Source organism: Metopolophium dirhodum, chromosome 4, assembly GCF_019925205.1.
Source record: "Metopolophium dirhodum isolate CAU chromosome 4, ASM1992520v1, whole genome shotgun sequence".
In the NCBI taxonomy this organism is placed as follows: Eukaryota; Metazoa; Arthropoda; class Insecta; order Hemiptera; family Aphididae; genus Metopolophium; species Metopolophium dirhodum.
This window is the reverse complement of record NC_083563.1, coordinates 22,083,602-22,100,930: the sequence shown is the minus strand read 5'-3', so window position 1 is coordinate 22,100,930 and position 17,329 is coordinate 22,083,602. Positions and strand designations below refer to the sequence as shown.

At 30.2% G+C, this 17,329-nt stretch overlaps 1 protein-coding gene across 1 annotated transcript in view; it reads left to right on the top strand.

Moving 5' to 3' along the window:
• The first annotated feature begins 15 nt into the window (after positions 1–15).
• Positions 16–17,329, top strand: part of LOC132943857 (uncharacterized) — a 26,825-nt gene continuing 9,511 nt past the window's right edge. The window contains exons 1-2 of the mRNA XM_061012986.1: positions 16–429; positions 1,132–1,268. Of these exons, the coding sequence (XP_060868969.1) occupies positions 1,133–1,268 (136 nt within the window). The 5' untranslated portion in view covers positions 16–429; position 1,132. The remainder of the gene's footprint in view (positions 430–1,131; positions 1,269–17,329) is intronic.

The window sequence follows — 17,329 nt, the reverse complement described above, 5'->3', positions numbered from 1 at the left end:
CGCCAACTATCGTATACAATATAGGTATATAATATTATGTATACGTTGCATGCGTACTACCGCCGCCGTCGTCGCCGTCGTCGCCGTGCCAGTCAGCCGCCCGAGTACTGCGCTACTGCCCGAGCCCGAACAATCGTCTCGTGAATTCGGCCGAGTGCACACGCGCGTCACTCTCTCATAGTCCTGGCCCCGTGTCTCGTCGCCGACCCTCCCCGCCCCCCCGAAATTTCGTCAAAAATTCGAGATTGACGACGATCGTAATTTCACGGCGGGGCTACAAGAGTGCGGACGTCGAATTCGCGAACGTGAATATAGGCACGCCGAATACACCTAAAATACTACCCCCGGTCCCATACTACACCTGCAGTCATCACACTATCTGCCCGCCAACAACATTAATATATTTCCGGCCACCTACTCTCTGCACAGGTATATTGTAATAATAATTGTACTACAGCGTTATACTCTATAATTTCATCAGCGATGATCGCGCATCATGCGCCCCCCTCCCCCACCAAGCACGTCTGTTATAACTTAATATATTGTTTTCTACCCGCAGTGAATAGGGAAATACTCTTGATTTGATAATTTTTCGACGTGATTCCAGTAATATAGAACGACTTTAATACCTTGATTTTTAATTTATTATTTATAAACAGTATAATACCTTATAAAAAAAACCATTTCTATCGTTTTTCTGTGTTTTGACTGTTTTTAATTATTTTCATAATAATATTTAGTATACATACACCTAGTATAATAATATATCATAATATAAACCCACGTTTCGCGGTATCAGCACGCGGTGCACGCACATGCACGCGTGACCATATTTGATAATACAATATTGTATTGTTTTAATTAATTAATTTTATATAATATACCTCTAATGTTGTATTTCGACGTAATCGGGTTTCGCAAAAAAAAGAAGAAATAATTCGAAAAAAGTTTTTACAAATTATGTTATGAAATATCAATAGCGATACAGCAGAACGTTTAGTTATAAAATATCCACGCTTTTGTATAGTATCTATATTATAATATGACTTATAGTAGCTTATATTATAAATCTACCTACATTTAATCTATGTACCAATACAGTATTTCGATTTCATAAATGACTTATTTCAGAATGACACCCACAATACAATGTTTTGAAGACCAATCAATGCAAATACCACCTGCTTCGGTTCTACACAATAATTTATTTTTTCAAGAAAACCACCACCAGCTGACATCCGCCACCGATAGAACGAACTCAAGGCCTGGTAAGTTCATAATAGATCTGTACTATAGCGTCAACTTAGAATATTTAATAATTATTTGAATTATAATTATAATTTCCTAATTTTTAATATTTAGTTGCGTATTTTAAGTGTTGTAATTTAATATATGTACTATTATTATTATTATTTTCGAAATCATTGGTCAGCATTTATTTCAATAGAGCTATCTCTCAGTAGAGACGCAAACTTTTTTTTTAAACCATATTTTATTAGGTATACATCGCGAAAGTAATGCGAATACTAAAAGATTTAGGTATGATAGCCGATAGGTACCTATATAATATTGCTAACAAATAAGGGCCGAGATGGTACTCATAACCTTGATTGCAAACACATAATCGTAATTCGTAACAAATGTATGATAGTAACAAATTATTAAAAATGAATAGCCAATTTTGTTCGCATTTTATCATTGTTTTTCTTTGTGTTTATGATATATATAATATATACCTATGATTTATAATGTACCTAATCAATAACTTTATATAATACTTATGGCTATATCTAATTAACTGTAAAGAATATGACGTAAACAAATGCACTTAAATATAAAAATATTAATTATAATTTTTGCAAACCAATAACATACATTTGTATTGATTATGTATACGAATATTGTAATACGGAGTGATCCACTTAACATAAGACACTCTTTATTTCAGAAAACACTAACGTTTTTGAAAACATTTCTTCTACATAACTTTTAAATGGTTACAAAATAACATTTATGAAAAAGGTTAATATTTTTTATCTTTATAACTTAAGTTTTACTCTTTTGAATAAAAATTTACATTTTTAGTTTTATGTTTCAAAACAGTATATTATTCGGAGTATTTCAATCTATCGAAATCAAATTTCAAACAAGTAGTTTATTAGTTATGCCATTAGACATTTAACCTTTTAATACATTATATGTATTTAATGTGTTGACGAGCGGAGTAGTGGACTAACATTTTGCAAGGTAACCGTTCACCACTCCACTCCGCTCATCAACACTTTTTTTTTCTTTATTAATAAAATACACAATCTGTACGCAATAAGGCACAATAAGAATATGGGCTATAATACAAAAGGAAGAAAATCTTGAATGAAGAAGCCACCCACTGATGACACTTTCGTATCGACACTTCAAAATTTAAATACGTATAAGTTATAACTCATAAAACACTTTACAAAACTCGATATATTGGTACATATTTATACATCGAAATAATTCAAATTATATTTTGCTTTGGAATAAGCAATTAAAAATACACGTTGCTTTAAAAAAAAAAAGGGTCTTAGAAAATATTGGTTTTGAAATAATGAGTGTCTTACGTTAAATGGATCACCATTGTTGGGTAGTCCTACTTCTATTATTTGTCTTGTAGATTACAAAATACTCAGACACAAGTATAATATTTAAGAACCTTTTGTTAGTTTTTACCACAGAATAATTTGTGATGAATTTTGTAAAAGTTTCAATTTTAAACGCTTATAAAATTAAATTGTGGTAGGTATGTTGTACATACTTAGTCCCAATACTAAACTGCTACAAGACCAACTTACGTGGGATCTTGTATTACATTGTTAAGCTTTTTGTTAGCTTCTTCTTAGTTAAATTGTTATCAACATTTATGGAAAAAATCTAAATACATTGTAAATTTCGAATACTTATAAATAGGTAGCTTAAAAAAATAGTCTAAATGTTTTGAAAATTGTTTTGTGCACTATTAGTGATAATTTATTTAAATAATAGTGAAATGTTTCTAGTTTCTATAAATGTATTTTGAATAATAACGAAATTAGGGGAAAGTGGGGTATTACCTATGTGGGGCAAAACCGTATAATCAGGATTTTATCAATAATTGATATCATGGCGGAAAACTGCACACACGGATTTGAAGCGTTTTGTTTGTTTATTTATTGAATACTATAATGTGTTTTGATATCACATATAAGAAAAAAAAAAAATTTTATGTGTTTATAATCAATTATTAAAATATTAGCAAATATTTTACAAATAAAAAATTGTACAGATATGTTTTTATTACTATTCAATGATTTATTAAGTGCCAGTTGCATTTCTAGTTTGGATATATTTATTTATCAACTTAAAGTTTTTTATAAAGCTCGATTGATTTAAAAAAAAAAAAAAGTAGTGTTGGGGCAAAACTGAATGTATTTTTTTGAACAGTGAATAGTGAATACTATATTATACAACCATTGACGAATACTCAATACCCAGCAACCATACTATTTAAGATGTTTTCTTAGCTACATTTTCTAATGAGATTCTGTCGTTCGATTTACGCAGAAGCAGATTTACATTAAATGGTATAAATTAATAGATAGGTAACATTTTTATGACGCGATTTTAGTTTAGTTAAAATAGAAAAGTATTTTAATTATAAGTAAGGACACGTGGATATTTTTATAAATTATCCCCTCCAAAAGTATGATAACCATGTTTAATAAATAATAGGTTCAAATTTCTACACATAACATTTTTATTATTACCCAGTTAAATAAATAGTATAGTTAGTATAAACAATTGTCAATAACATACTACATTGCGATTTGCTGTAGAATTCATATTGCTAGTACTCAGTAAGCATTATTATGCAGTATATTTTAATAACAATAACCAATTTATATAACCTGTATTTATATTATGCTTTTTGTGTAATATAAAATCTGTAAACAAATGAACAACATAGGTACCTTTCGTGTAAATACGTAAAACGGGCATTTGGTTACATATTACTGAAAACACCAATATGGGCGACGGGTTTTCCAAATTTCGTGGGGCGCTTACGTAGTGCTTCATTAATTTCCTAACCCAACGAAATGGGTCATGGTATGGTTTAGCAGCACCCCACTAGTCGGCGACCATGGACAGCAGCATCATATCCTGGGAGACCGGGGTTGTAACCCCCTCTAAATTGTTTTAAAAAATGCATATAATCGACAATATTTATATCGACTAATAACAATTATCAATTAGTAGGTACTGTGTTTGATAATAATGAATAGCTAAATTCTAGCTGCTACATTGAAAAAAAAAATGTTATAGATTAAAAATAGTCTCGGGTAATGTCAATGTCAATGTTCATGTCTTATTTATTTTCTGCATGTAATTGATTGATTTATATGAATCTGAATGGTAATAAAATCAAGTTATCGGACGTGACCATATTATTATGTCACGTAATTATTACACGTGTTTAAATTTTAATGATCAGACGTCGAAAGTCTCGAAATGTATTTTTGGTGGTGTTATTTACAACGGGCTATTCTATATAGGTATTAATGTATTATAAATACTCACTATAATAGATTGGATTAACTGTGTGCACTGCAAACTGTGGAAAGTATTAATTTAATACCTTTTTAATTTTACTATTAAAACATGTCTGTGGCAGTCTGTCCAAAATGTTATCTACGATATATAGAGTCGTAGTGAAGACGTGAAGTAGTTCTACAACTTGTACTGTTGTAGTGTTGTCAGTTGAGTGTTGACAGTTAGTAATTACTATTATAACTACTTACTACTAAGCATTCCCGTATTTAGGGGGCAGGGTGGGCAATGGCCTTCCTGGTAGAACTTGAGGGGCGGTAAATTTTCATGAACTTTTTTTATTATTAAGCCAATATAGTTATGTAAAATGTTTTTTTTCCTTATGTATTGTGATTTGGTGGAGATTTCTCCAAAGTTTATTTTAGGATGGTATCCTCTCAAATCTATTTTTTATACTAAAAATAATAATTTCTTGGATACTGATAACGGCATGATTGCAGCCCGCAGCTAGCGTTATTGTAAATAAGTAAAACACAACATAATAATAATGATGTTCATTTTACTTTTACGTAATAAAATTAAGGTCAGAAAAAATGCAATTGAAATAAATAATACCTTTTTTTCAGTTTATAATTTATTTTTATAAACCATGGGTATAAACTATGAGTATAATTTTAGTATTTTAGTATAATTTTAGTATAATTTTCGAGAAAATCGATTTTGGTTTTTGGTGTAACTCTAAAACAAATGACCGTAGGGACATGAAATGTTGACTGAATGTTTATATTAGCATTTTCTATACACCATACAATTTTGAAAATATTTTGACTCTTTTTAAACTGTTTACGGACAATTTTTTTAGTTTTTTTTCTATAAATATCAATAAAATTTTATCTGTTGAGTAAAAAAGCTTGAAATCTAATAGAAGGCTCCTAGGTTATTGTTTCAAAGGCAGATGAAAAAAATTAAAAATCCTTAGTCACAGTTTTTATTTATAAGCATTTAAAGTTCAAATTTTGACAAAATATGAAAAAATTCACGAAAATTAGCAAATTATTTTGAGTTGAGAATTCATAAAAATTTTTCTTTTTAAATCTAAGATTTGAAAATGTAATATAAGATTACTCATAAGTTTGTCAACCTTTATCAAAAAAAAAAAAAATGTCTACAAGAAACTTAAATTAAATTTTTATGAGCGTCTGAAATTTATATTTTTACAACATTTGATATTCACTTCGATTTATCATGTAACAATTTTCTTATTTTATTGTAATTAAAAAACGAATGACTGTAGATACTTGAAAATTTCACTGAATGTTTATATTAGCATTTTCTATATACCATAAAATTTATAAAATATTTTGACTCTTTTTGAGCTGTTTACGGACATTGTCAGTTTTCAATTTTTTAGTTTTTTTTTCTATAAATATCAATAAAATTTTATTTGTTGGGTAAAAAAGTGTGAAAATTTAATATAAGGCTCCTGATATATCGTTCTAATAGCAGTTGAAAAATATTAAAAATACATAGGCACATTTTTTTTTTATAAGTATTTAAAGTTCAAATTTTGAAAACATTTATCAAATTTATAATTTATTAATTATTTTGTAGTTGAAAATGTATAAAATGTTTAACTTTTATGGCTTAGGATTGAAAATTTAAAACAAGGCTCCACGTAAATAGCTTATATATAAATTACTTTATTCACAATAATATCATCAAATATACTTGGTAATATCATAGGCTGACTGACCGTTTTCGCTCAGAATCGTTTTTCTTATACAATGATATTATATCATTGAATTCAAATTTAACACCATCCATTACAGTGACCCACTTGTAACCTACTGTACAGCAGAGCGACATCCACTTATCCACCTTTTTTTTTTTACTTATACTTTTTTATAAAAACTATCGATTTTCGTGAATTTTTTTCTTCAAAATTTGTGTTGTTCACGCATAACGATGGTACTATAATAAAAAAGTCGGTAAAATTTTCTGTAGAAGTTATAAGATTAAAAAAAACTTCAAAATCTTAAAATATTATTAAAAAATTAAAAATAACATTTTTGATTTTTTTTGTAAAAGAGAGTTTTTATCTTTATAATTTTTATGAAATCAGATATTACCTATTGTACTTACTGTATATTATATTGTTAATAAAGAAATTTAATAAAAAAAAAAACCCCGACGGATGGGAATTCGCCAACTCGTGTATAACTTTGAAAGTCCGACCGACAAATTCTGTTTGCATCACTGTTCTTAACTCATTGAAAAACAAAGGTTTCCAGAAAAAATTTTCAGAATCTAACCATATTTATGAGTCAATCAGTACCTTATATTTTAAGAAATAACTTTTTGGGGGCAGAAAAATATGTTGCCCCGGAGCGCAAAATGTTCAAATACGGCCCTGTTACTAAGTTTTACTAGACATGTTCATTGTTCAAGTTGAAGTATGATACTTTACAATTTTCAGTTAGTCAAAAAAATTAGTTTGATGTTTACCAAGGTTATAAATTCATCGAATATTTTTAGTGAACCTTAACAATATTTTAGAAGTGGAGTTTGAGTATACTAGGTTTTTGCAATTTTCCTAGTTCCGTTCCACATCTGTTAACATGTGGTCAGTTTCAATCGATAAACAAAGAGTACCTATAGGGCATGGGCTATAAGTATAGTATGCTGCGGTAGTAGCGTGCCATAGTATAATAGTAGGTAGGTAGTATAGTATTTACCTTGTCTTTATCTTCGTCTTTACCTATCTATTTTTTTAAAGTTTTATTGTAACACAAATTTATTTTTTAATTTAATTATTATCATTATATAAATTAAAAACACAATTTCTCTAATTTTATGAACAACGTACCAAGTTTTGTTATAGTTTGTAGTATTTGGTATTAATAATTATTGTTCTAAGAATGTTTAAAACAATTTATTGTATTAATGATGTATACACATAAAATGCGAACTATGCTCGAAATAGTTTTTGAAATGTCAATACTTAAATCGTAATAAGAAATTAATTCTATACTTGATAAAATAATTCCTTTATGTCATAGTAATAATAGGATACAATATATCTTAATAAAGAGGCCAATAATAGTAGGTAAGTTCTGGTAACCTGAGAGATAGTTGGGCATTTTGCTTTGGCATTAATTAATTTTTCGTTATATGCCCCAGTCACCACATATTTGAAACATTTCATTTTTTAATAAACTGCTACACCAAAAATAACTTTTATTGGTACCTGCCTGGCCGTCTATACGTTTTTTTAAATACACTAATAATTATCATGCGGATCTTGGAAAATTGGTAATTTTTATTTCGTTTATTTCCCGTTTTCATTCCGATGTGATAATAATATAATGAATAATGATAGATTTAAAAATAATGTTGGTATAAGAATTACTGATAATATTAAGCCAAATTTGTTAACCATTATAGCGTCATCTCGCGAATGATGGGCGTAGTATAATAATGATATATAATTAATAATATAAGGATAATCAATTGCATTGAAAATTTGAAGTGACGCAGTGTACTGTATACATATAATATAATATTAAATTTTGTTCAATACGTCATATTGTATACTTCAATATTATAGTAATATAGTATATATTATATAATGTACTAACTGTCAATGATGAGTCGTCATGTTTTTCGCCATTTATTGGAATATATTCTGTAAATGATAATTTGATGGGCACATGCGACTTTTAATTGTGTGTAATTTTCGTATACGGTTCACAAGTGTTTTTTAGTATTTTTTTGTTTGCAAGAAAATAATATATATTTTTTTGTGTGCTAGTATTACATTCGATGAAAACACAATAAACACATCTAACTTGCACAACATGACGTTATAATATTATATAATAATGTCATAAAAATATATACAGTCAATCCAATTTTATATATAGAATGAAATTCCCTCTTTTTTTTTTAATTTTTCAACTGGCACGATCCGCATTTTACTTTTATGCGTTTTCGTTTATGAAACGTTCGATCAAAACTGTAAACATCGGTATGAGAGGCTTTTTATAAAAGTTATAATTTAAAATAATGTATCGCAAATATCAGCGAATATCAGCGAAGAGCTGTAAAATACGTTTTGTACACTTTGACATTGCACAGTATATTATATCGCGGGCTCAGCGTACGTTATTTTATTTTTTTTATTAATAAACATAAACCCGGTACGCGTACATATAAAACGACATAAGTTCACTGGCACGCGGTGCACCGTCGTGTTGTACAGCTGCAGTCGCAGTCGGTGTAGGTATGTAGGCATAGGTGTCCTCCTATACATAATAATAATAATGTGTGTTGTTTTCTTTCCTGCGTTTCTGTAAGGAGGTCATCACCGTCTCCTTTTATCAACTCGTCACGGTGTTCGCGAAAAACCGGCCATCGCGCCCATCGGTCTTCCCCTCCCGCCCCCTCCCGATCGGTCCAACGAGAATGCGTTTCGCTACACGTGGCCCCACGTGGAACACAAAGCCGTGACGTCACCGAATTTCGGCAATACGATCCCAAGAGCGGTCGTCGGTCGAGTGTGCGTGTGTCCATGTGGCGCGCGCATGCGCGTGTGTGTGCATCCGGGTCGTCGCGTGTGCAACGTTCCTTTATACTCTGAAATATTTTTAAAAAAAATTGTATACATTATACGACCGTCGACGCCACCGTTATATTGTAGTACTGGCGAAGGTTTTTGCTACGCACAATGCGTGTGCGTGTATAATTGTAATGATGCGATGCACATACATATTAATATTATTATCATTTAGGTTTAGGTATTATACTATCGAGTGTGCAATGTGCATATTATAATATGTACTATAATAGCATAATATCATATTGTATATATTTTATTTTCACGTGGTTCCGATATTATGTAATATTATCGTTGAGCTGTTGAGTAATATTTAAATACCTACATTATAGTGTATAGGTTTAATTGTATAATATAGTATAATATTATTCAGTATTGTGTTACCATCCGGCATCCGGGAATTCAGGAAAAAAATCCAATAATAAAGTATTGGTGGAGAAAAGACTATAAAACTGAAAGCTTGAAATATTTTAAAATATTAATTATCACACTGTAGTATTAATAGTATTATATTACATTATTTTGAAAACTAATTATAAAATTCAGATATGAAATAGCTATGCAGGCCGAGCAAAATTAGCTTAGAACCGGCCGAGCCGGCAATAAAACAACCTAACTAACCTTTAGCGAGTAATAAAAAGGGTTAAAACAATCAAAAAAAAAAAATAAAAAAAAATGCTTTATGCACACGTGTTGCAGAAAAGAAAATTACACTTTCAGAATATTTGATAGCTATAATATAGTTAGAGAAACCGGAGATGTCGCTCTGCTGTATAGTTGGGTCGAGTCTATCGTCATCGAGTACCGTGTCACTGTTATGAGTTATGAGTTTATGACTAATGGATGTGTTAAGCTCTTAAATTTGAATCAATGATTAATCATTGCACAAAAAAAGATTCTCAGTGAACACCATCGATTAGCTTATATTTTGTTAATATGTTTTCTAAGGAGTAAGAATATTTCATTATATATTTATAAAGTAATAACTATTATAAGTAGAGCATGGATTTGTATATAAATATGTATAATTTTATTTATTGCAGATTTGTTAATTTTGATTAAAAATTACAAGTTTCCAAACACCCTAAATAAAATAAAATGTATTCATTTTTGCATATTTTTGTATATTTTGAAGTTAATGAATATTTTCTATATTATAATGTTCAAGCTATTTTACTCACAAACAAAATTGTATCATACATAAATCGAAAAAAAGACTAAAAGTAGAACATTTTAAATGTCTATAAATAGCACATCAAATCTTAATCCGTTTTGACGGAATTTTACGGTTTAGAGTAAAAATTCCTCTTTTCCCCTTATTTTACTCCAAATATGTTTAAATGTTTTAGACATTTTTTAAAACGAAGTAAAATTTTCTACCAGAAACAAACTTCAAAGTTGAAGATTGAAGCATTTTTATTTCTTACAGCTCCAAAAGTCAAAAGCTAATGTCGGACAAAAATTAAACAATTCATTTATCGCTCCACAAAATATTAAGATTTAAGTTACATTAGACCTGTATAATATAAATAATACATTTTTTAAATTTTATATTATTATAGTTTGCTCCCAAGTATAACTACCAAATAGTTTGAAGCATAAAAAGTCCGTGGTGAAAATGTCCGGTATATAATATAATTAAGTAAAAGGAGTAATACGATTGTTTATATATTATGTAATAGATTGATTTAGCTGTTTTGGTGATACACCTACATAGTAAACTAAATTATTATCTACAAAACATTTAAATATTACATTTTACGCGAACCTAAAAAATTTAAAAAAACCCTAACCCAGATTTTATTCCACTATCCCAGGACTTTTTTCCTCTACATTTTCTATCATTACACAATGTATACCTATATTATGATGGCAGTACTATGCCGTATACTGGATAGCATTGTTTGTTTTGTGTATTATTTATTATCGTTTTGGTGTTGAGGCGGATAAACAAATTATCCGCATATAGTTTGTTATTGTTGTTGTGGTGGTGGTTGTGTAGCGGGTAGCGAGGTCGTCGCGCACGGTCTCTCTCGGAGTTTTTGCACACACACGCGCGCCGCTCGTGTTTATTATTACATTATTACGAGGCCGATGTATAGCCAAAAAGGTAGAAAGTATGTACACGAAGAACAATCGACACGTGTGCGTAAAGCGGCCACGGCGGCGCCGTTGCCGAGGGGTCGCCGTGACGTTCACCAGCCCGTAACCCTCCCACCGCCTCCGCGCGCCGTAGTGACTCGCGAGCGTGTGCAAGCGCGGGTCGCACGTGGAGCTTGCTCGAACCCCTTCACGTGCTGGCGCTGGGCTGCTTTTTTTAAACGACCGTCCGTCGTCTCCCGTTCGTCGTTTTTGCAGACCGACCAAGGCTGCTCCCCGCCGTAGATATTTAATTACGGTAATTTGCCGTTAGCCGTTTTTTCTTCCACCGTGAATAACGTGATATCGTTTTCGAATAAATAATAATTATACGTTTCACGGCCATAATGATATCGACGACGACGACGACGACGACTACTAACTAAAATCAACTACACCTACGCCACGCGCTTTATCAGATCTCTCATTATCTCGTTATATTATTATTACAAATGTTTTTATCGCTCTTAGCCTCTTTCATTCGTCTTTTCCCGTTAGTATTTTACTTCTACAACTACAACAGTCGCACGGGACGAAAATGATATTATATCGTAATATTACTATACCGGCACGGTGTACCCGAACGCACACGCACACCCGCATTTATAATATTATGTATGTTTTTTTTTTTATATAAACGACGATTTGTGCTACAGGGACACGCCTTTCTTTGTCGGGGGAATCCGCGCTGCGGCGGCGTCGGTTCGAAGGTCGCACGTGGCGCGACTGCCGCGGTCACCAAACCCGTACGCACACCTCCCCCCACCGACCGCTCATCGTCGTGTCCTCCTCGCCCCCCACGCTGCTGCAAAATTGCGAAATACGTGCGATTGTTACGGGGGTGGGCTGGCGGGCGGGTGGTTGACCGGCTGTTCTTCTGGTTATTATTATTATTATTGTTGTTGTTATATTACTATTTTGTCAGCGGCCGATGACACGTGAAAACTGAGAGCAAAACTCTGTATAATATTATATACGACGACGCCTTTATGCGTGCAATAATTTATTTATGTTATGCTCATATTTCAATATGCGTACACTAGAGCTGTACTTCATAGAGGAGCAACTAGGATCAAATTTTTTTTTTTTTGGAGGGGGGCTGTTGTAGCCTAAAGCCTTCATATTTTATCTGTGTGAAAATTTTCCCTACACCATTTACATCATCTTATAAGTGGGTTTATATTTTTATAATAAATATAAATTAACGTTAATATTTGTATATGCATATTATATTTTAACTAACAGATTCTAATTTATTGTATTAATTAATATTTTATATTTATTAAAATACAATATATTATCATCATCTTCTAATAAATTTGAAACATCTCTATCACTAGGTAGTCAAATTTGATAAACAGTCTCGTAGCAATAGGTACTCTGCATACTCGTTCCTGGCTAATGTTTGCCTCGTTGAAATAAACATTTTCCGTGGCTACAATTATTATTTGAGCGGGGGATTATGAAAATATTTGTAGAGGTATAGCCACCCAAGCCACCGCAGAGTTGTAGTGAATTGGACGGAAATGCATGTGAAAAAAAAGCTTGTGATATTCGCTGATATTGTAACTGCGAATGCAACAACGACAGCAGCGGCGGCATCCGGTTGCCAAATTGTCGTCGGACACGCGGTTATGCTTAAATTGTTTATTTTGAAATGACTAATGTGTGTTTGCTATAATAGTTGCACCCATACTCGTACATATACGGTATAATAATAATAAGTTATGGCCGAGCGGTCAACGCGACGGATTCGGCACAGCCGGTCCGAGTTCGATCCTCGACCACTGGGCGGCATTTTTCTCCGTGCAAGTCACGGTGTCCGGAGAACAAGTGCCGCCATCCCCCCACCCCGGGGCACGGCAGAAACCTACGGGTGCCCCATTAGAAATTCTGCCAAACACAACACACGTGTATCAACCTACCCAATATAAAACCTACAGTGCCCTCCCCACACCCAATGGCCTATGTTGCCGCGGGTTACCCAATAAAAAAAAAAAAAAAAAAAAAATAATAAGTTATTACAATATTACGTACATGTAATAAAATCTGCTCGTGCACGTGTTATTTTTGCGCCGTAAAACTTTTTACAACTTGCGCCGCGGCGTCGAGTTACACGTGCGGAATATTATTATTATAACATTAGGTGACGAGGTTTTTTATTTTTTTATTATATGATCAAAAAGTTTAATCGCACACGTATGTGTAGTAAATTCTGCAAGGCGATTAACACTATTTTCCTATCGATATAATTTATTTGTATAATATTTCCTGTATAATAATGCCCGTGTACTATATAATGATATATTCATATTATACTGATGGACATTACGTCAGCATCACAAATAAATTAATAATTATAAATCGTTCAACAAATAGGTATAGTTATCAATAATTTTGTATCTATCGTCACAATTTTATTGATTTATGATTTCAACCTAGCCTGTTATTGTTATTATTATAGGTACCTATACTATATACTTCAGATTAGTAACTCATGCATAATATACATATATGTATATAATATGTGGTTTGGAATGTATTCATTTGATTTCAATGTGAACTTAAACCGAATTCGTGAAACTCAAATCTTCGAAAAAACATTTATTTACAAATAATAATATTATTATGTAAGTAAATATGTAATCCATTGTAGGCGTAATCATATTATCGTGCAACATAATTAGAAAAACTCATCTACAGTGTTTACAATTATGTCTTTTCCAGTTTCACTGCGTTATATAAAAGTTTAAGCAAAGCTGATAGGCTTCGTTTACCTTAATTCGAGGTGATGAATCTGCATCAATATCAAAATAGAAACCATGCGGAGTGCTATATTATATTTTATCGATCGTAGTATATCAATTAAAATGTGTCTTAGAGTCTCAGCACCTGCAATACTATTAAAACATGCAAATCACGTTCCACAGTTCTTTTGTCTATGGTTTAGTTTTCGTAGTTCTTATACACCTTGCTATTATAAATTGTTAGTTCAGTTTGTTGACCTGTTTTAAATAATAAGGCGTATCTTTGTTATTATTTTTTAATATGTTATATAATAATATACTCATATTATGAACCTACTTGTTTTCGTAAAAATTAATACAACCTATATTTTGACGATTTTAGAAAATTATAGGGAATAGGTTCTAGAAATAAAAACTAGTTATAAAACTATTTTTTTTTTTTACATTTTTCTATAGGTACTTATATAATATAATATTTATTATGCATAAATATTGAGAAACTTGTTAGTTTATCTTATAAACTAATACAACCCATGTATTTATACCTATATGTATATAATAAATTGTGTGGTCTACTGTCGAATTATCTTTTTTAAAATTATTCATCAAAATTAAAATTAAAATTGTATTATATTACTGCATTTGAATAATATTTTCTAAAATGTACTGTCGAAGTAAAAAAATCAATACTATCCTAACCCCTAATCTAACCTACGTAATATACCCATAAATATAATTTAGAGTAGATATACTAAGTACCTAAAGTATACCTATATAAGTTACTTATAATGATATATAAAATTGTTTTGAAGATTTTTAAAATATAATTGGTACTTGGTAGTTGTACCTAAATGCCTATATAGGATACCAGGTTGATTCACCAAGTAATGCCCACTCCCATTTATCTATATTTAGCATATACTTGGTGAATCACCCTGTATATTACGTGACTATGCATTAAGTTTTCAGTGTTTATACTATCCAAACGTTCTTATTTATTTTAATTTTAGTAAATATTAAATCGCAGTTAAATAAAATTAATATAATATTATGTATGATTATTACTATGTATATAATATTATATCTTATAAATGTAATCAAAATATATTTTTATCGTTAAGTTTTCTTTTTAATATTTGAACATCTTGATATAAATTATAAACTTATCTTAATAATATTCAAGTATAGTATATACAACTATTTTATATTAGGTATGAATAAAAATGGCATTCCAAGGATTACTTTTAAGTTTTAAAGATTAGGTTTTATAGGTTTTCTTTCGTCAATAAAATGTATTAAGTGCATTAAGTGCATTGTGTATATATATTTTATTCTTAAAATGTATTTATTTTATTAATAATTCAAAAATACATTTCTTTGTGCCATCATAAAAGTTGAATGCAATACGAAATTGTAATATAACTACAAGAAATATGTTCTACGAAGCATCAAATTTTATGACCTAAGTATTATACATTTATCCTTATAAGAAACCTGTTGTGTACAGAAAATTCTGCATTTCTGTCTAGACACTAACGTGGTTTTGTCTGCTAATATATAAATCTTAAAACTTACTAGAATTGCATTTTAACAATGCATTGTAAATTAATAATCCATTTTTATTTTCAATTACTATTGAGTATTATTCACTCATGTCTTACACAAGAATGAGCTATAAATAAATAAGTATTATTAGTACCTATAGGGATTTCGTTTAATAAAAAAAATTATTACATTTTAGTTTTTCTACACTTTGACACGTTTTTATTTACTTTTTAAATTTAAAAACAAATTTATAACTATGTGGGTACCTTGAACGTTGTATATTTTAAACAATGCAAATATCTCGTTATTGTTGTACTTACATTGTTGACATTCTTATGAATAACTAGGTATATAAGTATAAAACACATTTATAACATTAACGGTTATTCAAACATGCATTAAAACTTTATCATTTTATGACTAACAGATTACAATAATTATTATACGAATAAAATTCTTATATAATACGTATAACTTATAAACTATATTATGGTAATGTCAACCTTCTATTATAGGTAGGTACAATCTAATGTTTTATTAGAATAATAATGTATGTATTCTTTTGTACTCAAAATTTGTTCTAAATTTTGATATAAACTATTCAACTCGCACCATTAGAGGATCGTATACAATATACAAATATACAGCTTAATACAGGTTATCATTATCTCAATAAGAAATATGAGCTACCTACCTATATTGTATTTTTTTTAAATAGGTACTTGATGTATGGTGATAAACACTATCGCAGATAACCGATAAGACGTATTAAATTAATAATAAAAAAATAAATAAATTGTTATACTCGTATAATTATAGATTCTGCAGTTCTTGACTTCTTGAAAATAAACTTTTATCGAAACGTTTTCATGGCGATCGTCAAGTTTCATAAATGTGTAGTCACTTCATCAGTCATCTATATTATCTATCATTCACCAGAATTGCTTATTTTTTTATTAAATATTTTCTAAAATAAATATCCATCTCCCATGTACGTTGTAGAGTGATTCACCAAGCATGCCACTCCATTTTTCTTTTTTTAATAATGCAGTTATTCAAAATCTGATTTTTATAAATATATTTTGATATCATATTTTTTGTATTACTTAAGGAGTGTCCTGTGGAGGTACAACCTTCTGATTTTTAAATTAGAACACCCCTATTCAACAATAAATTATACATGTATATTTACTGCAGTAAATAATTTTTCCGAAATTTTTGGCTTATGAAAATCAACATTTTTACGACTAGTTTTTGAGTACTTTAACTTTGTGTTTTAAGGATAAAACGTCCATAATAATGGGTTTATAAGATATGGTCCATATGGTTATGGGGATTTGAAAATTGTAGGCATTATTGTTAATCTATCAATATTAATAATTTGTAAAAATAGTTCATAAATAGTAAATACTAGATCCAATTTTACGTCTATTGTATATATTTATGTAAAACCATTTTTAAAGACTATTATCCGTAATATACAAACATTTTAATAACTAATGAACTACTCATTCGAATTTTAACCTCCAATCTCAAGATCCCTGTTTGACCACCTCATTTAAATGCGAAATCAGAAAATCTTTTCTTATGTAGTTTTTTGAGATGAACGATGAATGAGTGAGCGGAGTGAGTGGCTTATATATATATTGATAACAGAAGTCAGAAAATGTTGAGAATAAATATGAGTGAACGTTGAATTTAGTATTATATATTATTA